Genomic DNA, 22,999 nt, shown 5'->3' with positions numbered 1-22,999 from the left:
CAAATGAAGATCTTTGTAGCTTTGTAGGTTCACACAATGCAAGTGAATGGTGTCCAGAACTTTAAGCTCCAACTTTAAGCAGCATAAAAATAACCCTTTAGACTCCAGTGATTAAATCCATATCTTCAGAAGTGATATATGAGAATCAGATCAATATTTAAGTTATTTTACTATAAAATCTCCACCTTTGACCACCCCCAACCAGTAGGTGGCGATATGGTAGAAGAATCTGGAGAATCGCCAAAAGACATTAGAAGAATGTGAAAGTCAAAGTGGAGATTTATAGTTAAAAAGGATTTAAATACTGATCTACTTCTCACCAACACCTATCATATCGTTTCAGAAGACATGGATTAAACCACTGGAGTCATATGGATTACTTTTATGCGGCCTTTATGTGCTTTTTGGAGCTTTAAAGTTCTGGCTATGTATGGACCTACAGAGCTGAAATATTCTTCTTAAAATCTGCATTTGTGTTCTGCAGAAGAAAGAAAGTTATACACATCTGGGATGGCATGAGGGTGAGTAAATGATGACAAATTTCATTTTTGGGTGAACTGTTCCTTTAAATTAATTTCAGCGCTGCTCTTCAACGTAATATGACGGCAAAGCCCAACTAACGGCAGCATCATCGGCGGGCATGTCTCAGCCCTTTCCACACACACGGAGTTTCACTGGAGCGAAGAGCAACAGCAGGTAAGAAATTCATGCTCTTATTTACACGGGCTAGTTTACATGTTTGTTGTTGGTCATAAAGAAAGGTTAAAGTTTGAGTGGTATTTGCCTAATTAATGCAGTTTCCCATACGTGGGTAGCTTGTTGATATCTTGCTAATGATAAAGCCTATATATATATATATATATATATATATATATATATATATATATATATATATATATATATATAACTATTTTCAGAAAGTAGAAAACAAATAAGCACTATTAAAAAAATCGACATTTGGTCCACTTAATAAAGTTTGATATTAAGTAGCCTAATAATAGTATATGTGGGATAATTGCTGGACAAACATGTGGCACTGACACTGAGAGATCGTGTTAATTAAATTAAACGTGACTCTCGTTAATAATAATAATAATAATAATATATAAAAATGTATATAGCGCCTTTCCAGAGCTCAAGGACGCTTTACAATAGTAACACAATAATACATAAACAATAAACAGTCACAAAAACACAGTTCAGATAGTACTGTCACTAATCTATTATCCTATTAATATATTAACATTCGCCTTTTTGCACTATTTGAACGTACTAAACTATTCCCCTTCATTATTTATTGTTGGTTTAAATGAACGGATTTTTGCGGGGAGAAAAAAAAAAGTTTCATGTCTTTCCGCTTACTAACTTAATAGCTACTATTTAACCGTCAGTATCTGCGCTTTTATTTAAACACGTAACGTAAACATGGGCTATACGAGCTATACACGTCTTTGACGTCTTTTAGTGTCTCGCTCTGGAGCAGCACGTTTTTTAGACGCCGTGTCATGTTAAAAAAAATGTGCTTCAATTGTTAAAAACTTCTTCGTTCTGCTCTATTCGCGAAACTGCGTCTAAAGTATTTAAGCGCAATGACGCGTTCGACGTGACCAGCACGGACCAATCAGCTGTGAGCGCGAGGGGACTTGTCAGCCATAAATCGAATAACCTGCAGCATGCTTTAATTTCAGCGGAAATCCATCGGTATAAACATTTACTTATTATAGAATTATTAGTGTAATTGCTGCTAAAAATGTGTTGTGATTAGAAACAAGAAGTATTACAATTAGTAGACCAAAAACTAATATTAGTCTTTTAGACTATCTAATAGTCAGAACTGATTTAAATAGGTAACGAGTAAAAATGCATGGCAGATTGATTGACATGTGTGATATTTAGTAAGTGGAATAATTTTATTACAGATGGATGGGATTATAAAGTGGCTGGAGCAGAGCTGAGTGCTAACACAATCTCACGGCGAAATCGTCAGGATTCGTACGACTTTTCTAAATTTGGCCAATTCGTATGATATCGTACGACTGCACTCCTTTGAATTCATAAGACTTTCACTACAACTAGTGACGTCGCTGGATACCGTTTCCATCTAATACGCAACAATTACTTGCTTCTGTCACACTATCATGTTTACACACTCGATTGGTTAAGTTTAGATTTGGGTAAGGGCATAATATTATTAAGTATGTCCTTAACGCCTCACACGCAGAACTCACACTTCCGCATTAGACATCCGGGAATTTGCACGTGATGAAGACGAGTTTATGCGAACAACAAGACCATACGAAAATAGCCATCTCGTAAATGATGTACGACTTTTCATGAGATTGGGTTGGTCGGCCCTACATGCCGCAACGGATGCTTTCAATATAGACAGCATCACTGATAATCATGGGAAAGTGATGCTTTTGGCGTGATGCTCGAGTCCGATGTAGACTGCGGGTGGTTTGCACCAATGAGGATTCACCTTAAACTGAGATTAAATCAAGGTTTATCTAATCATTCTGTTGCACCATAAACCTTGTTTAAAAATAATCATGGTTCAATTTAAACCATCATTTTAATCACTGATTTGTTAATCCGTGTTTAAATATAAGTGGTGCAACACAACTCGAAATAAAATAAATCCTAGATCAACAAATCTTTGATTAGCTCTAACCTCTTCTTAATTTAATCCTTATTGGTGCAACCCACCCAGGGTGTTTTACCATTGCCATAAATGGTAAAACCATTTACCATAAAAAATATATACACATACTGTTCAGCAAATTACATTGTAGTAAATAGCCCGTCCTTGACCTAACCATGGTAACCTCCGAAAATCCACCGTCCATGACAGAATCTTCTCTAAATCCCAACATAACAGAACATTAATACATTAACATTGTATAGAAATACATTAACATAACACTTAATTTCATAATATACTCTCCCAATCCAGTCTCGTGCAAAGCATGCTGGGAAATGTAAATCCCCTGTCCCGTTTCAGAAATACTTTTGGAAATTAAGTTGAAGCAAATACTAAATAATTGAGTTGGATTAACTCAATTTAATCAAGTAAATTGAGAAAACAGTAAAAATCATGTTGGGTGAACACTATCTGTTAGATAAATTCATATCAATGTAATCATATTACTTTTTAATGACTGTTGAATTTGACTTGGACTTTACACAATATAGCTATGTTCTCATCACAAACATAAAAGTATTAGGTTGATTTTAAGTGTACTATTTTAATATATTCAATAGTGCTGCTTTCCATTTTATTTCAGTGTACTCCAACCGTTAAATCGCATCTCGAGACACTTGCATTCTGGTAAATTCGCCACAGTGCGAATGGCCCCTTTGTTTCAAGTGTTTAACATTTGATCATGCAGATTGCCTCTCCCGTACAAGCTTCAACTACTGGTTACAAATGTTGCCAGTTTATTTTATTATTAGACACAAGGGGTTTGAGATGATGACATTAGTGTAACGTAAAATAAATAACCTGAAATTATGGTAATTTCTATGCTGGAATGGCTCGATTGAGTTGAGTAAAGTATGTACAGTAGACGAGAAAGGAGCTGTCCACGATCTGTGGTGCTGAAGCTGAGAGCTATTCACTGACTTTACATTTTGTTGATTTGTTAACGTACAGGGTGACTAGCTAATGTATAAACGACATAATTAGATTTTAATTTGATAATTTTTGGTTTTAAAAGATAAGAATATTTTGGTCATAAAACAGTGGTCAAATATAGCATGTTTAGTTAGATAATTACATCTTACATGACACTAACACTCTTAACCTGAACTGCTTGCTGATGCACATTGCTGGAATATAAATAATCCACAAGGTTTCGGTTTAGCTTTTTTAACTTGAGTCCTGCCTTCATTGATTTGATTGGCTATTTCAAATTACATTGACGAGCGTTGTTAGACTACAGAGCACGCTAAAAAATTACACTTTCTTTTTTAAACCATGTCATGTTATTCCTGCAACAACTTAATTACAATTAGACAGTTGTGCATAATGGACTGCAGCAAAACTGCAACAAGGATATCAATTATTGATGGGGACAATCTGGCTATATCTGATTATTAGAGGCGACTAATAGGCGACCCCCTCAATGTATATTGTGCTTACAGCCCTGCTCTTGGCTACTCTTCCAGCAGGACCTTAATCCCTATTGGTTATTGCCCTTTTTGCATATCATATTAATTTCAGCACATGCATGGATTTTGTCTGCAAGTATTTATGAACCTATTGTAATTCCATCATTACCTTGCTTCAGTGTAGAATTTTGAATTTAAGTATTAATACATACAACTCATACAAACCTCAGCATTTATGTACAATGTAAGCTGATAGCCATATTTTTTCCGCAATGATAATGTGGTTTCAAAATGCTTTCATCCATTAATGCAATAAAAGTGAAAGTAAATCATTACAATGTACTTCCTGTGAAATGTGTGTTTCTCACACACAGATATTTTTTTAGTAGGGCTTCTTGGTGGAAAAGGCTGAAGATATCATCTGGGGTTTTCTCCATCATGTTGAAATACTAATGGACGTTTCTGCTTTACAACATCCCAATTGATTCCTTTCAATCGGAACCACTCCCAGCAGCCGTTTCTCTGCTAGAGTAAATCAGACATCAGATATGTCACTCTGTAAAGAGCTTTAAATTGGACTGGCACAGACACCTTTGCAAAGACATTACAATAATTACAATTAAAGGTTGCATTAAAAGCCAGACTGTCTGCATGGGTGAATGCTGCTTCAATCAAACTGAAGCTACTCAAGATCACCACGATTTCATCTTCACATTGACACCTTTGTCTCCCGTCTCCGGCTGGTCATTTGCACTCCACTCCCTGTTAGGATGAGTGACTCACAGGAAGCGACATCCCCGGTGGCAGGCATCGGAGGACCTGCTGCTTGTGTTTCCAAGGTGGAGCTGCGTGTGTCCTGTAAGTCCCTGTTGGATCGAGACACGCTCAACAAGTCTGACCCCTGCGTCATACTTATGGTACAAAATCAAGGCCAGTGGACAGAAGTGAGTTTTTATCTTTCCTTTTTGATCAGAGCTTGTTATTTTCTCTTGTTCAAAGGCATAATTATGATGACAATGCTGTCACTTTCTGCACTATGAGTGGATTCATTTTACAATATTACTGATTCAATTATAAATAGAGGTCGACCGATATGGTTTTTTTTAATGGCCGATACTGGCACAGATATCTAGAGAGCAAGGTGTCCAATGGCTGATATACTGTAATCAATTGAAAGGAATATTTTTCCCCAAAATGATAGTTCTTTAGATAATGATAATTATAATATTATGACTCTCTTTCTTCTGTGGAACACTAACAAAGATATTTTTAAGGATGTGTGATGTGTTTTTTTCATACAATGCAAGACAATGGGGGTCAAAACGTTCATACTCTAAAAGGCATAAGATATAATAATATATAGGTAGCATAAAGGTAAAAGTAATCAATTTGAGTGGTATATTCCATATTCTCTGAAGCAATACAATCGCTTTGGGTGAGAAACAGATCAAAATCGCTTCAGAAGATGTGGAATCTACCACTCGAATCATACGGACTACTTCTATGTTACCTTTATGTGCTCTTTAGGTTTTGTACATTTCGATTCCCATTGATTTGCACTGTATTGGTAAAAAAAAAAAAAAAAAACACTGTACTATATAGGGATGTCCCGATTCCGATACTGATAATCTAATACTGCGCACATCAGGGCTGGACTGGCAATCTTGCATACCGGGCATTTTCCCGGTGGGCAGACGCAATTTGGGGCCCATCATGGGTGGACAGGCCAGCGGGAGAACCGAGCGGTCCGGTGGTGCATCCGCGAAACGTGCCGAGATAAGCAAAAATGAGCCGCCGCATTATGCAGAACGGACCACAAAACGATGCCGAGAAATGCAGAGAAGGACAGCGAATCCTGGGCCAATTTCTCTTCCCAGTCCAGCCCTGGCGCACACCTGTACTGGTACTGGTACTTGTAAAAATGCTCTGATACCAAAAACCGATACCATCTGGTGTGCGAATGTCATTATGTAAACATTCAGCCCACAAATTAAAATCACATTATGTCCTAGTGAGATTATTTAACCACAAACGCTGCGATTTAATGAGATAAATATATAGTTTGCATGTATTTCTTGTGAACGTGTGGAGACACGTGCTCATATCTGTTAAAGCTCCTCCAAGGCTCATACAGGGAATACACAGTCACGAGCATCGCATGATCTCTTTGTTGCAGATGACAGTAAACAGAGCGCAAATTCATGTTGTAGCACAAGGCACATACAGAGTACATACTTATTTAATTAAATAGCAGCCTGTGGCAGTTTAATAATCACTTTGAGTCACGTAGTGACTGGCTTTTCCAGAGTGGGAAGCTGCCTTCATAACTTCAGAACTCCTTGGTCAAAACAACACAGCAAGCCTTCAAATTAAAAGTGCAGTCAAAATTAAAAGGTACATTTACAGGAAAAAAGTATGACAGAAATACTGTATGTCACCTATAAAGTTATGTAATATTCACTGTAATAATATTACTGTTACGTTTGAGCAATGAGGCAGACGAGGAGGTACGGATCCAAACGCAGTTCAAACTTTATTAAATGAACAGCACAGGAAAAACACAAAGGAACAGCCCACGATGGGGAAAGGAAACATAAAAGTATAAACTAAACACGAGATGAACAAAGAGGGCATTCGAGGGAGAATCACACACCAGGTTGACATCAAACAACGATCGACAAAGACAGCACAAAGACACGGGGTATAAATAGACAAACGTGGGAAAGGTGGCCAATGAAAGAACAGAACTCAAACAAGGTAACAAGGTGATAAACAGAAACCAAAGGCAAATTAACCAGGGCAGGTGTAAACAATGAACAGTGAATACGAACGCTAACAGAGGGTTGTGGAATCAAATAAAGGACTAAAGTGACAACAAGACAGAAAACAAGGGGGCAACAGAGAGACAAGACAGGGTAATCATTACAATTACTACCACTAATACTACTATCAATTATCGATTTATGATCAATTTTGTTTGAACTACTCTTTCAATGTAAACAAAACACTTATTTTACACAATATTTACTCAACATTGGACATTTATTTTAGACATTGGCTACACACAATGAAAACGAGTTTCCTTAATATGAAATTTAAAAATAAGGCTCCACTCAAATGCTTTGTGTAGCAAAAACCCAAATTAATTGAGTTAACCTTAATTAAATATGGCCTGTACAACTATCTCTATAGAACCTTGCATGTTGTTATTAGCTAGCAACTATACACGGCAACAATATTTTACATATTTCTTTTTGCACTGTATGACAAGTGTGGTGCATCTGAGGGTTTTCTGATCCCCAGGCAATCTTAATATTGATAATCTCTCAGTAATTGCTTCATGTTTAAAGCAATTTACTCTGCATGTAGGGAGCAATATTCCAATCCTCGACCTAACATTAGCTCCACTCTTCTCCACAATGGGAACCTACATGACAGAAACTCCTCTAAATCCTAACATAACAGAACATTAAACCCTTACAAGTCTCCTACTTGTTTCATTTAGAATAGAAATACATTAAAATGACACTTAAGTTCAAAACTTGCTACCTCAAATTAGTTCCATGCAAAGCATTTTAGCAATACATTGATGCAAATAATATTATTCACATAGTCCCAACACAATTTAATTAAAGCGATAGTTCACACAAAAATTAAAATTATCATCATTTATCATGACATCCCAGATGTATATGACTTTTCTCCTTCTGGAGAACACAAATTAAGATTTTATTAAAATATCTCAGCTCTGTTAGTCCATACAATGCAAGTGAATGGTGACCATGGTAGGGTTACACCAGCTGTGCGTTAGTTCTCACTTAAATTGAGACGTAAAGTTCACACTAAGGGCTTAGTAACTACTAGTTAGTTTGTAACTAAGTCAGTTGCACCACCCGTTCTTAAGGCAAGACTTAACTAGTAGGTCATAAGCTCTCCGTAAAATAATGCATAGTCGCATAAAAGTACGTTTACAGCCTTGATATTTTTAAACAAAAGTGTTAAACAGACGTGAATTTCAGTTTGATCTCGGTACAGTTGATGTTCAAACCTTGTTGCTCGTTACTATCAGCTGTAATTAATTATATCCCTATTAAAATACAATACGTAATAAAACTACATTTCATTAATGGTATATTTAGCCTATGTACATAACAATATTCAATAACTGTATCTAAAATGAATAAGGGACCATAAATAAGTACTAACACAACAGGCTGGAAAAATAGGCATTTGTTGATTTTAATATATATTTCGTACATGCTGAAACTTGACACCAGGCGGCATATATAGGAAATGCATGTTAGATTGGTTTTATGCTGAAGAAGTATGTTTTTTTCATGATATTTTCTCCCGTAAATATAAATGTGTGTAAGTGTCAACCTCATACTGTATGTCGAAAGACTGAAGCCTGTCAACCAAAACATTGATGTCATTAAATGAGTCTGCTTCTTTATTCCATCCATCACTCCTGGTCGGAGTCTGCTGTAAATATTTAGTTTATACGTAGGGTTACATTCTACCTAAAATTAATGGTGCAACACTCTTATATTTAGTAGTGTGTAAATTGTGACTTAGTGCCCATTTACGCCACAACTAGGCTGAGTTGTAACTTACGTATAGCTGGTGCAACCGGCCCCAGAACTCAGACGGTCCAAAAATAACATATAGGCAGAATAAAAGTAATCCATATGACTCCGGTGGTTAAATCCAAATCTTCTAAAGCGATATGATAGGTGATCGTGAGAAACAGATCGATATTTAAGTGCTTTTTTTACTGTCAATTTCCACCTTTGACAAGTCCCGACTAGTGGGTGGCTGAATGTGAAAGTGAAAGACACTTCAACACCAGAATGTGGAAGTGAAAATGAAAGTGTAAATTAACAGTTAAAAAAAGGACTTAAATATGGATCTGTTCCTCACCCACATGTATCATATCACTTCAGAAGGCATGGATTTAACCACTGGAGTCTTATGGATTATATTTATACTGCCTTTATGGGCCTTCAAAGTTCTGGTCACCATTCACTTGCATTATGAGGATTAACAGAGCTGAAATATTCTTTTAAAAATCTTAATTTGTGTTCAGTAGACAAAATAAAGTCATACCCATCTGGGATGGCATGAGGGTGAGTAAATGATGAGGGAATTTTCATTTTTGGGTAAACCATCCCTTTAAGTAAACATGATGGATTGTACACAATGAAATTAAGGTGAGGCCAAATGCTAAAGAATTGTGTTGCATTAGCTTGTCCTTTTAATTAAGTTTAATATGCAAGCAGTAACAAATCATGTTGAATGTACACCACCCATTTGAAGTCTGAATCCATTTGAACATTTCATTGCAATGTAATCACATTTTTGCAATATAATCATGTTCTCATCTCAAACATAAATTTGTTAAATTTATTTTAAATTGCAATTATTTTAAATAGAGCCGCTTTCCCAATTTTCTTTTCAATGAAAATGCTCTAAAAAATGTTAGGGCCATGCCACACAAATAAATGTTTGGTTCAAATGCATTTTGCTATGTTTAGGAATGACCAGTTCTGTTAATCGGCCTATCGGGCACTGTTATCTGCTCATGCTGGAAAGGCTAATAATCTCAAATGGCCAATCACTGGTCAATTAAATGGCCTGGACTATATATCGGCCTATAAATAATTATAAATGTACATTACATTTTTGAATTTCAAATGAGTAGTTCCGCAACATCAGCCATTGATTCTTTCTAAAAGCCTCTTAATGATTTTAAATTAATAGTTGTTGGATAAATGTTGGATTGTTGTAGTTTTGTACAATGTCTTCATTTGGCATTCTGATGGCGGGGCTGGACTGAAGGTTGACTGGACTGTTCAAAGTATTAGTGAGAGGGGGGAGTGGGCACTTTTGGGATTGAGTCGAGGCAGGGATTTGTCACACAGCAGGAAAGGCCGCTTAAAGCGGAGAAAGCGACCACTCTGTTTTTTCCCCCTATATCAAAGTAGTAAATGTTAGAATTTTTTCTGGAGCCACAGTGGTGGTGCTGAAGACAGCTCAGCAAAGCTGTGAAGCTGTCTGCAGCAATGAGTCAGGCTGAAGGATGAAATCTTAATCCTGGCTCCATTATTCCAACAGCTGTGTCATGTTCAACATCACAGCGAACAAAGTGAGGGATGCCACCCCAGTTCAACTGTGGCAGAATAGTTACAGCATTCATTTTCGTTAAAAAATTCACCTTTAAAGAGGAGCCAGATCAAACTTTAGATAATTTCCGCTTTAGGCATGTATAATATATAACGTTTACATTTTGTGGCTATACTTTTAAAACTGTGTACATTTAAACACTGTACTTCCATTTGTAAGTGTCTTACTGTAATAGTGATTTTTTTGGCTTTTTTCAATTAAACGAGTTATGCGTCAAAATTATTTTCTGTGATTATCTAATTATGCTTTATAATAATAGCTGTAGATTAAGCTTAATAAATAATTATAATCTTTGTATTGAACCCATAATACTCCTTTAAAATTTAAATTTCGAATGGATTTACATTGTTAGAATGTTGCCATTTAAAATCTAATCGAAAATCATCGTAAAGTCATAATGACATCATCATAATATTTGCATTCTGAATTCTAATTTGTGTTTTATTTCCTACATCTATTTAAAAGACATTCACTGTCTTTGTAAATATTACATTTTAAGGTGGGGCAGTGAGATATTGTTGTGGACACTCATCACTGGCATGGTTTGCCAAGATTTGTTTGACCATAAACATGCGTTGTGTCTCTTGAAAGAATTGATTACCATAATCAGATGCTTCTCACTGCAGATTTGGGTGGACATTTCCATGTGCTGGAAAAACAAACAAACAAACAAAACAGGTCTGTTTTAAGAAGAATGTCTGACGATGACATGGTGCTTTCCGCAGTGACTTTTTCCTTTTCAAGTCTTCTGCATAACACATTTCGGTCCTTCTCTTGATTTTAAGCTATTTTAAACACACATTGAAAGCAGTAGCGAATGAAGATGAGTAGTGTACAAAAATTGTCATGCTCTGCCCCAAGCGTTCTGATCAGTGTGGATAAGACAATCATAAAGCTAAATGTATTCTCTTCACACTGTGTGATGATAATTAAGTCTGACTGCGCCAACAAGTTGTTTAAAAACTGATGGTTTGTGATGCATTATAGTGAACATGATTAGTTGGATGATGTGGAGTGTTTGTAGTGGATTTGCTGATGGGAGTGCTGGTGAATGACTGGTTGAGCAACCATTTTGTCATAATGCCAACAGTGCTGAAAAGACATTGAGTAAATAATTGCTAGTAGAGAAAACAAAAGAGTGATGAAAAAAAATCAATAAAATAAATTATGTTTTGCAATTTTTTTTCTGCTATTACTGTAATTCTATTTGCAATGTTATAGTTGAATTCCCTCTGTTTTTACAGTCTGAATGGTTAGTTATAGCTTTTCTTGAATATTATGGGCTCAACCCAAGTTAAGCTCAATCAATAGAATTTATGGCATAATTTTGATTACAACAAAACATTATTTAGACTCCCCTCGTTTATTAAAAATAAAAGATGGTACAGTAAGGCGCTAACAATGAAAGTAAATGGGCCCAGTCCATAAATGCTATAATACTCATAGGTCTAATTTAAAAAGTATAGCCATACGACAAACTTTATACATGTAAACACTATTTTAGTGTGATAAAATCGCTTACAAACCTTATCTTTGTAAATTTATTTCCAATATTACAAATCTGTATTGGGTATAACTTTATGTATAATGTGAGTGGTGGTGGCGTAGTGGAATAAAACACATAACTGGTAATCAGAAGGTTGCCAGTTCGAGCCCCACAGGCACCACCATTGTGTCTTTGTGCAAGGCACTTAATTCCAGGTTGCTCCGGGGGGATTGTCCCTGTAATAAGTGCACTGTAAGTCGCTTTGGATAAAAGCGTCTGCCAAATGCATAAAATGTAAAAAAAAAGATATTTTCATCTTGTGGCTATGCTATTGAAACAATGTGTATTTTAGCATTTATGGATTGGCCTTGTAAGTGCCTTAATGTAACTATAATTTCTTTTATTGTGGTGGAAATCAACATTATGCCACAAATGCTGTTATTTGAGCTTAACTTTTATTGAACCCAGAACATTACTTTAAGTTGAGTTATATATTGAGGTATATATATATTGAAAGTGGTATTTATAATTGTAAATATATAATACTGATTGTCTGTGACATGATGCAGCATTGCAGACATATTTATTCTGTTTTCACACTGTCTAGGAATGTCTTCTGTACTCCAACAAAGATACCGGCAGGTTTTCTTGTGTAATTCGCAGAGTAGATCTATATTTGTCAACCTTGTTTTCTCCACAGACTGATAAAACACTGTTTCTCTCAAGCTTACGTTCAGCATAGGGAGACAAATTAATCAAAGTGTAGAGAAACGCCTGCTGATATTTCACACAGCCTTATTAGAGGTGCCAATGTGGTTTTATCTATACTGTAAGCAGCATAGAGAAAATATAGATATAGGTCATTCTGATATATCATTTGCATGTTTTTAGACTGTCAGTGCAGCCAAAAATAATTTGTTTTTATATAATTTATGATTCCAATCTTTTTTGTCAACTTTTATGACCCTGACATGCCAGATTGCTTTTCACTGGAACTGACTATCCAATTTATCACCACATTTGCCTAAATTTAGATGTAATACATGCCAAAGTCAGTGCAAAATGTACATGCAATGCTGTTTCCTGTCATTGCTACAGTATTAGTCTACTGTTTCACATGCTTGCCAAGCAAATTCAGCAATCCTGGCATGCATATCTTGCAAGATAGATTGATTTCGCTTAAAGGAGACAAAACAATTATAAGCTAGCCCATTTCACATTGCTGGAACATTATGAAACGCATATATTATGTTTCTGTTACCATTCCATTCCAATTCCCAGTGTCATCCCCTTCAGATCCCATGATTTCTTGATTATACTGTATGTAGCACAATACATCGATCCATGATCATATTATCAGAACACCCAGAATAAGATGTAAAACGTTAAGCTTTAATGTCCTCATAAAAAAGTGAGGGTATGAATCATCACAGCGTGAGACGCCCTGAGCGAGTTCTGCTCTACAATCGTTGAAAGCAACAGATATGCCAGCCCTTGCCCTTTTTAACAAAGATGCCTTCTGAACACATTAGGCTTTGAAATAATGGGATCCTTATGATCAAACATCAAGCTGTTTGTAAAAAGCCTATCAAATATCTGAATTGTAGATCTTCCAAATGCAGTCCGCTGCACAAAAAGACTGATATGAAATTAGATAGCATGTTCACTCAGAAATTAACATTTTATAATTGTTAACTTAATCTGTATGGCTTTCTTTCTTCCGTAAAACAAAAAGGAGACATTTGATAGAATGTTAGCTTCAGTCACTATTCACTTTCATTCATTGCATGGAAAAAGATTTCTATACATTGATGTATGGCTGAAAATGTTTTCTGAGTGGTTATTTGGCATTGCTACTGTATGTGCCAGCTAGGGTATTGTAGGCGATAGTTAGGGTGTTACTAGGTGGTTGCTAAGGTGATGATCTGTTTGGTTGCTAGCTAGTTACTTACTGTCCCAAGTCAAAAGAGCCCACCTATGATATACTTTTCTAATAATAAGTCGTAATAATAGTATAAAATGGCAAAATCATAAGAAATCATACAAGTTGGGTCGTACAAAAACATTGATTTTTTTCTTCAATAGAAAAATAGCAGATAATGTGAAGCTTTCTTTCAAGTGGCCGAAGAGTAGTTAGTATTTGTCATGTAATTCAATATAATGATAATGATGTATATCGTGATAAATGCTTCAGCAATTATCGTGATGTTAAAATTTGATACCGTCACATCTATAGTCATGCAAATCATGAGCTTAAATAAGTGGGAGATAAGGCTGCTCATAACTCTCTATCTCCCTTTCTTTTCATATCTCTCTCTCAAGGTGAATGATACATAGTATGTGTAAATATAATCTAATATTCTATTGGCACTGATATCCTCATGAACTTGCAGTGTGTAATCTCTACAATACCCTTAGGCTACAAACATCAGCTTATTCCTGTCACTGCTGCTCTTACACTACTCAAACAAGCCCAGTATCTTAAAACAGCCTTGGCAGATGGCAAAGAGACACATATTTCTTTCTCAATATGTGCACTGGTCCTACCCTCTATATTTGAGAGCTTCTTTCATTGTGCAGATTCTGCCAAATTTAGGTTTTGTTCAGATTTATTTATTCAGTGCATTGTAATGGAATTTGCCTGCATGAAGCTTAATATGGTGATAAGTCTAAAACATCAGTGAGCAAACAGTGGCAAGGGATAAAACCTCAGATGAGAAATTCATTCAGTGGTATGCAGAATGTAACCTCATCTCACCTGTTGACTTGAGTAAATACAATTGATTGGAGGGATGACAAAATCATTATCTCAGTTCACTAAAACTCTTAGGGAGTTCCATAAGAATTAATTGTGCAAGTTTATTTACTGTCTGTGCGGTTTTATCGCCCTGGCTGGCACATGCTGCAGTTGGTCATCATCACTCAGTGACACAGTGGGAGTCAGACATTAGGCAGGATCGGAGATGGATCTGGCAGGCTCTGGTAACCTCAGGATATAATCCCGAGGTTTAGACAGGGAAAGAAATAGATATATAAAATAAATAAAAAATTAAGAGAAGTGTTTTCGGTTCTGGAAGACCTAAATTAGACAGGGATAAATGAGGTGTATGTCTGGCTGAATAGATAAGTCTTTAGTCTAGACTTAAATTGTGAGAGTGTGTCTGAGTTCCAAACACTGCTAGAAAGACTATTCCATAGTTTAGGAGCTACATTATCTCCTTCCTTTTGTGATTTTTTTGAGGTTTATGGTCCAATAATTAATACTTCTGATTTATTGGAATTGGGTTGAAGGAAGTTTATCTACTTTTTGATATCATTTATACACATACAGAAATTTCATGGGGTTTCGAAGAAATATAAAGTTGGGTATTGTTAGCATAACAGTGAAAACTTATTCCATGGTTCCTGATAATGTCTCCCTGGGCGAGCAAACATAAGGAGAAAAAAAGAGGCCCTAAAACTGATCCCTGTGGCCCTCCATTCTTATATTTAATTTGATCTGAACGTTTTTTACACAGAAATGTAGTAGCGGTCAAAGAGATAGGACCTAAACCAGGCTAATGCCACAAATGCAAACATAATTTTCTAGCCTGTCTATGGCAGGGGTCGGCAACCTATGGCACGCTTGCCAGCATTGGCAAGCAGAGGGGTAATCACCGGCATGCCAGCAACGGTGAGAGAGGACTAGACTATTTTATTTATATAAATTCTGCACCAGCATTCCAATCTACATCTTGATGTAATCTTTCCTTTTCATTATGCAGCGTGTTTTCACGAGCTGAATGGGAGGATAAACACTATTAAAGTGTGACAAGACACATACATTTTTGTCACTTTAGGGTAATCGTGTGAGTAAACGCCCCCGCTTTGCTTTGGTCAATCTGTACGGATCAGCACAGCCATTAATTAGGAAAAAACAAATCTAAGATCTAAGATCACTAGAACAGAAATGCGGCCGTGATCAGATGATAAGAGCAAGTCATTTGTAACTCTGGTTAATGCAGTCTCTGTATTATGATGGGGCCTAAATCCTGACTGAAATGCTCAATATATACCATTTATTTGTAAAAATGAACAGAGTTGGCAGACACTACCTTTTCCTAGCATTTTCGACATAAATGGGAGATTTGACATCGGTTTTAGATTGACCAATTCTCCTGGATCAAGCTGTAGTTTCTTGATAAGTGGTTTGATTACTCCCAGTTTACAGTTTCTTGGGACATGCCGTAAGGATATTGAAGAGTTAATAATATTAAGAAGAGGTTCTAAGATTACAGGAAAAACCTCTTTTAGGTGTTTAGTCGGTATTGGGTCTAACATTCATGTTGTTGTTTTTATGGTTTGATTAATTTTGTTAGCTCTTCCTGACCTACAACAGCAAAGGATTGAAGTTGCTTATAGGGAATCATTTTAGTCTTCTGGGGTGCTGTGGCAGAAAGATGTGTAATTCCAATTTAGTTTCTGATGATTTCGATTTTATCAGCAAATAAATTAATAAAGTAATTTCAACTATATGTTAGCAACATTTTTTATGGGAGATGAAGGAACTAGGTAGAATGGGATGGATGTCAGGGTACTGGAACATTCTATAATAATCTGCCGATTTCCCATGCGCTCATGCTGAATTTATATTGAAAATAGGTGTGTTCATGTTAAAAATAATGACAATGACTTTCAGTGCTGATTGCCCTTGTTTGTACTGGATGGCAGGTGGTTAGTGAATTAGATGCAGATTTTTATGCTACAATACTGTGCACAAAAGAGTCTTTCTTTAGTGAATTTACCCCTCTGTGTCATAGTTATCCAGTCTAGCTCTAAGCCTTTGAGTGCAATTTTAGGTGTGTATATGAGTTGAATTGCATGGCTTAACAGAAGAGTTTAGAACCTAGACTTCAATATTTGGAGCGTTTCTGATTTCTGTATCAGGTATGGCCATTCCATTCCATGTTCTATGGAACAGCCCATAGAAAATGGTTTACCACCAGCAGATGCACTTGGAATTGAAAAGAAGCCTGCTTCTGTGTGATTGTAGGAGCCGTGGGAGGCAATCGGGTGTTTGGAGTGATAACAAAACTCAAGTTGCAGTGTTTAGAACCCATAGGGATTCTGAAATCATTCGGCAAGCAAAGTATTTGCTACAGCAATCCAGTCTAGAGTTTATTGCATGTAATAGTTTCTCAATATCATTGCCTACATATTAGATGCTCCTAAATGGGAATATTTGCAATATTCCTGCAGAACCAATGATAACAGCTATATTACTGACCTCCTTGTAAGTGATCTAGTGCTCTAAAATATCTTTCCATTCCCTCTATTGGTGAATCTCATGAAAACATAAAAAATATTTTCATGACGATTTGGCACATTACCTTCCCTCCACTCCCCAAACTCCCACCTCCAAAATGTAATTGTAAAAAATTTATAAAAAAAATATTGTATCATATTCTATCGTATGATAGAACACTCACAATACAATACCATATATATCATATAATACATAAACAAACACTTTATAATGTAATTCAAACCAATCAGTGCAATATTGAGAGCTGCGGAAGAGTGTCATCCCACGAGAGGTGGCGCTGTGTGCTCACAGGTAAACAGAGCAACACACTTTACAATACTTATTTGAGATGGGCGATACCACTTATTTTATTTTCTATCCGATACCAATAATTTCAAGTCCTGTATGTTTGAGACCGATACCAATACAATACTTCTTTAAACATATTTTTTTGTATGATTTCGTGGGATAAAATGGATACTTTAAAACATTATTTTTAGTCATAATTCATCATTTTAATTTTTTATTTTTTTTTTACATTTGTGGGCCTAAATAGAAAATTATTTGACTTCTGTTTTGTTTACCCGTACACAATTATCCATGGTTACTACTACAATATTACTGTAGTAAAACCATGGTTTCAGTCCCAAAAAATGTAAATAAAAATAAAATCATGATTACTTCTACAATATTACTGTAGTAAAACAATGGTTTCTGTAAAGCTGCATTTAAACTATTTGTATTGTGAAAAGTGATATACAAATGACTAGAGTGTAGACAAACTTTTATCAAGAAAAACATGAAAATTGTATCGTATCATATTATTATACAGGGCCATCGATAATGTGTGACAACTAGACCTTTTGTCCTGGGTCAGGGCTTGAGGGGAGCCCGGCCGGACTGGATGGTGGGGGGTGGTGAGGGATATAAACATGGAGACATTGCACAACAGTGAACAGGAAAGCTGTCGAGGTAGCACATGGATGGAATAACTATCCTTCCCCCCTGTACATATATATATATATATATATATATATATATATATATATATATATATATATGTATATATAGCAGCAAAATCCACCTGTTGAATTTTGTTGATCGAAAATAAGCATATTCCGATACTTTTACTACAATTGAGATGAATCAACCAACCAATACAATTTTAAATCAACCAAAAAACTCCTAACTCTAACCGACTTAACATTTTAAAGTCTTCTGAAGCTGTTTAGTTTTGTTTGCGTGAGGAATCTCGCCTTTCAAATCTAATGTTTTTTGATGAAGTTATCAGTAACGTAATTTTATTAAAATTTTAGATAATTCATTGATAATTTGTTTTGAATTACCTTCTTTGATTAACTTACCCAACATTGTTCAAATTTTGCAATTTTACAATATATGCAACAATTTCTCCGGTAACACACACTAGATGCACTGACCACCCCAAACAGCACACAAACTAGATTTGTTCTTGTATGTATTGTAAAAAATAGCATATCTGAAAATGAAAGAGCCACAGTTCAACTTTGGAACTTCAGAAAGTAAACATGGTGGTCGTCCTGACTCAAGGTACACTAGGCAATATCAGATAAGAGGAGTTTTGTAGGCTATGCATATACAGTTTAAATTCGAAATATAAATCGCACAATAAACAAAAACGTGATGTTGCTCTATAGATATGCAGTGGCAAAAGATAGGTTTGCAAGGGCTGAATACTAAGACCAATTATCTTGCCTTTATCGACTTATCTATTATGAACTTTTATTTTTTGTCTTGCAGCCTTGGCTTGGTTCATTTGAAAGCAAAGCACAGATGATCCAAAGTTTGTCTCTTGCAATGCTTATTGTACTGTCAAGTCAAGTCAATTTTATTTGTATAGCGCCTTTCACAACACACATCGTTTCAAAGCAGCTTTACAGAATATCAGCATTAACAGACGATAAGAACTGTAATGTCTATAAAGTCGATTAATCATCATTGTGTAATTTAGATAAAATACGATTTTTAATAGTGTTTAAAAATAATTAAATGATAATTGTATTAATAACCCCAGTGAGCAAGCTGTAGGCGACTGTGGCAAGGAACACAAAACTCCATAAGATGTAACTGTAATTTTCAGATTGCATCTCTGAACATAATGATTTCTCTAATATCTTAGAATACATCTCAGAGAATAATGCATTAACCCCTACAGATAATTGCCTTGTTTTAATTCAGAAATGATTGCGTTTGCTCTTTTTTTGACATGCACCACTGAACAATAGAAAAGCAGGGGGAGGTGAAGAGAGAGACAGCTGATGAATGAAAAATGAGAACGATTGTGCTCCGTATGAAAGCAAGGCCATGGTCGTCACAGCTGCATATGTGGAACTACTCAACAATCAAACTCATGAGGCCTTCATCCTCGCTGTCTTCTGCTCTTTGACTTCATCCTGCGACAAATAAACTGCACAGATGGTGATCTGACTGTTGAGAATTATGAGAGTGATGAAGAGAAGCCAAATGTCTTTGGAGTGAACCAATATTCTTGTTGTAGTGGTAGCGTACCACAAAGCTTAGGGTCCCGCACACAAATGGTGATGTCATGCACACGCATATGTATTGGGGTTGGAATAAGCCCTTTTCACAGAATTCGATGATGTTTATAGGATTTTTGTTTGAGTAATTGTTTATCTATCTTTCTGTACTTTAGTTGGACCGTACTGAAGTGATCAAGAGTAACCTGAATCCAGTCTTCGCTAAAGTCTTAATGCTGGACTATTACTTTGAGGAAGTACAGAAACTGCGCTTTGAAGTCTACGACATTCATGGAACTCACAGTATCGGAACTCGCGATGACGACTTCTTGGGTGGTGTAGAGTGCACGCTTGGACAGGTAGTGCCAACGTTTCTGTAAATTTCATTTAATATTGCTAAAATACTTCAAGAAACACTACTGTCAACTATCAGTTATTTACATTTCTTTATTCTTTTCCTTCATTTTCTTTAATCACAATTCTCTGCAATGAATTCATCTTGAACTTTTTAATTTACAGACTCCATCCATACTTTGTTTTTTAAATAGTTTCATCCTTTGGTGTGCTATCTAGTTTTGGTTTTTATGAACTTTTTACCAAATTTAAGATCAAAGTTTGAAAATATCCACTGATTTCATTGCTTTTATGATTCCCTTTAAAATGTAACCAACCACAATGAAGTTATTCTTTCTTTTTTCTTTGCATACTAAGTTCTGATTGTTTTTTCTTAAATCTTTTTAACTATCAATAGCTACTATTACCATCTATGACAACAGCAAAGCAGTTCAGGTGCAGCATTTTTATTTACGCAGAACCAAAGCCTAAAACCTAAGGTCAAGTCCACACTTATCCTCTGTGTTTTCGGTTGAAAATTCTTTGGTAAATTGTATGTGGTTCTGGAGAGCATTTTTTAAAGTCTCTGTTTTTCAATGGAGGAAAACGCCATTCCAGTGTGGATGAGAGTCGTAAATGCAGCAAAATCAATGCGTTTTCAACTGAAAGCGTATTAATGTAGAAGCGTATTAGTGTGGACGTGTACGTGGCCTAAGCTTACACAAAACTTTAATGCTTCCTTGCAAGCATAATTTTTTTTTCATCAGAAATGCAAATCTAGTTTTAAGTATTATATTTCAATTCAGTTTTGTTATTGATTTTGGCATTTTTAATATCCTAAAACATTTTGATCTATTTTACAGATAGTGGCCCAAAAAAAGATGGTGAAACCTCTTCTGCTGAAATACGGAAAATATGCTGGAAAATCAACAATTACAGTGAGTCGAAACAATCTTTTTGACGCATAGATAATTCATATTTAATTGCCTTTCTCCACATTTACTTGTTCACTGAAAGAGGAAATATTTTCTGATATACTTTTGTTGATAGTTTTACAATATTGCAGCTAGTTTCACCTCAATTCAAACAAGACACACACACACACAAACACACACACACACACACACACACACATGTTGTGTTTCCATGTTTTATGGGGACTTTCCATGTACATAATGGTTTTTATACTGTACAAACTTTATATTCTATCCCCTAAACCTAACCCTACCCCTAAACCTAACCCTCACAGAAAACTTTCTGCATTTTTACATTTTCAAAAAACATAATTTAGTATGATTTATAAGCTGTTTTCCTCATGGGGACCGACAAAATGTCCCCACAAGGTCAAAAATTTCGGGTTTTACTATCCTTATGGGGACATTTGGTCCCCACAAAGTGATAAATACACGCTCACACACACACACACACACACACACACACACACACACACACACACACACACACACACACACACACACACACTAACTCCTAACTCAATACTGTATTTGGCCCTCAGAGTTGTTCACGATCAATTAAGCTGTAAAATGGGGTGCACGATTTGGATAAAAAGTTATATTGCGATTGTTTTGAAAAATATTGCGATTGCGATTTGAACTGCAATTATGATGGTAATGTTTTCCAAATGTTCAACTGCAAAAAGGCTACTGGGGTTTTCACACTTGAACCCTTTTAAAAAGAACCAAACTGAGACCTTTTTTCAGTTCAACCACAAACAAATAAATATAAACCGTGAAACAAAGTCTTCTTCATATCCAAATGTTACCATCCACCATTTACCTGTTTATGTCCATTTTGTGATAGTGTCTCAGCCCACTAATCATCAACATTATTTTTGAAACACAGTCAACTTGAATATTAGGAATGCTCCAATCAGGATTTTAACATCCGATAATTTGAAGAGTTTGTCACCATTTCATTTAATTATTTGTATTCATTATTTTATTATATTTAATTTAGCAATGCATTATATTATAGTAACTCAATATTTGATAGATTTATTATATGTATGTTCCATCCTTTTCATTTTGTTGGATGTTGGTGACATTAGTTCTGCTTTCACTTGTTTCCACGGAGAGTGTAATAAGGGCGACACGCTCTCTCGTGAGGTAAACAAATGACAGGAGACTTGAGGAAGAGAAGTTTCTAGACTCTATAGGTGTTACTGTTAATGCTGTTTGTTCAGCAATCATTTAATAAAGATGTTTGAATTATACCCCATCTTGTATTCTGCGTTATTATTATGATACCTGTACCTTGCGGAGACTGAGATGCTACTACCGCAGATAATAATAAAAAATGCTTCACGCAGGACGTGCCAGTTTAGTGTAAATAAAGCGTTTAGAGCACGTAAGCAAACGGAACCGAACTTAGAGCACTTCTGTTACTGTAAGCTTGAGAGGGATTTGTGGAGCACAGAACCGATCTGAAAACACTGTAACAATGCTCTAAATTAATATAGACTGGACAGAGCAGTGCAAATAAACTTTGAAGGGAGCAGACTATTTATTTATTTTATTAAATCGCAGCCTTAGCAATTTAATAATCGCACAAGGTCATATCGCGGTTTCGGTTTCATTTCGATTAATTGTGCAGCCCAACATCTGTCTATCATTAATTTATCTTTTTGTTTTTCTCCTTTTTTAATAATGGGGGAAAATAAACAGATAGAAAACATAAAGAAAAGGAAAGTTAGATCAGACAAAGCTTGACAAACTTTGCCTGAAAGTGGATGGATTTTAAGGGATGGTTGAATGGATAGATGGATGGATGGATAGACGTAGGGCTGGGTGATATGACGATATATATCTTGTTGATGATTAAAAAGTGTAAAATGACAAAGATTTAGCTATATCTTGAATATCGCGATATGTAAATATCCATGTGCACAGCGCGTGCGTGTACATAATTGCCCGTGCTTCACGTGAGACTGAAACCAGGCTTGAGTGGGAAATGAGTTGCGGCTCGTAAAATCTGCACATGCTGGTGTAGTGGCAGATTCACTAAAGGAATTATGCAGATCAGGCAATGGCGCAAATGCGCCCACACACTCCTTGCTGATTCTTTTCC

The 22,999-nt window shown here is 35.9% G+C and overlaps 1 protein-coding gene across 1 annotated transcript in view; it reads left to right on the top strand.

The window, feature by feature from the left end:
• The first annotated feature begins 4,880 nt into the window (after positions 1–4,880).
• LOC127647143 (copine-7-like) overlaps positions 4,881–22,999 on the top strand; it is a 71,865-nt gene continuing 53,746 nt past the window's right edge. Inside the window, exons 1-3 of the mRNA XM_052131225.1 lie at positions 4,881–5,054; positions 19,756–19,938; positions 20,776–20,850. Of these exons, the coding sequence (XP_051987185.1) occupies positions 4,881–5,054; positions 19,756–19,938; positions 20,776–20,850 (432 nt within the window). The remainder of the gene's footprint in view (positions 5,055–19,755; positions 19,939–20,775; positions 20,851–22,999) is intronic.

The sequence above is a fragment of the Xyrauchen texanus genome, chromosome 1 (genome assembly GCF_025860055.1).
Source record: "Xyrauchen texanus isolate HMW12.3.18 chromosome 1, RBS_HiC_50CHRs, whole genome shotgun sequence".
In the NCBI taxonomy this organism is placed as follows: domain Eukaryota; kingdom Metazoa; phylum Chordata; class Actinopteri; order Cypriniformes; family Catostomidae; genus Xyrauchen; species Xyrauchen texanus.
This window is presented reverse-complemented; position numbering and strand designations above follow the sequence as displayed.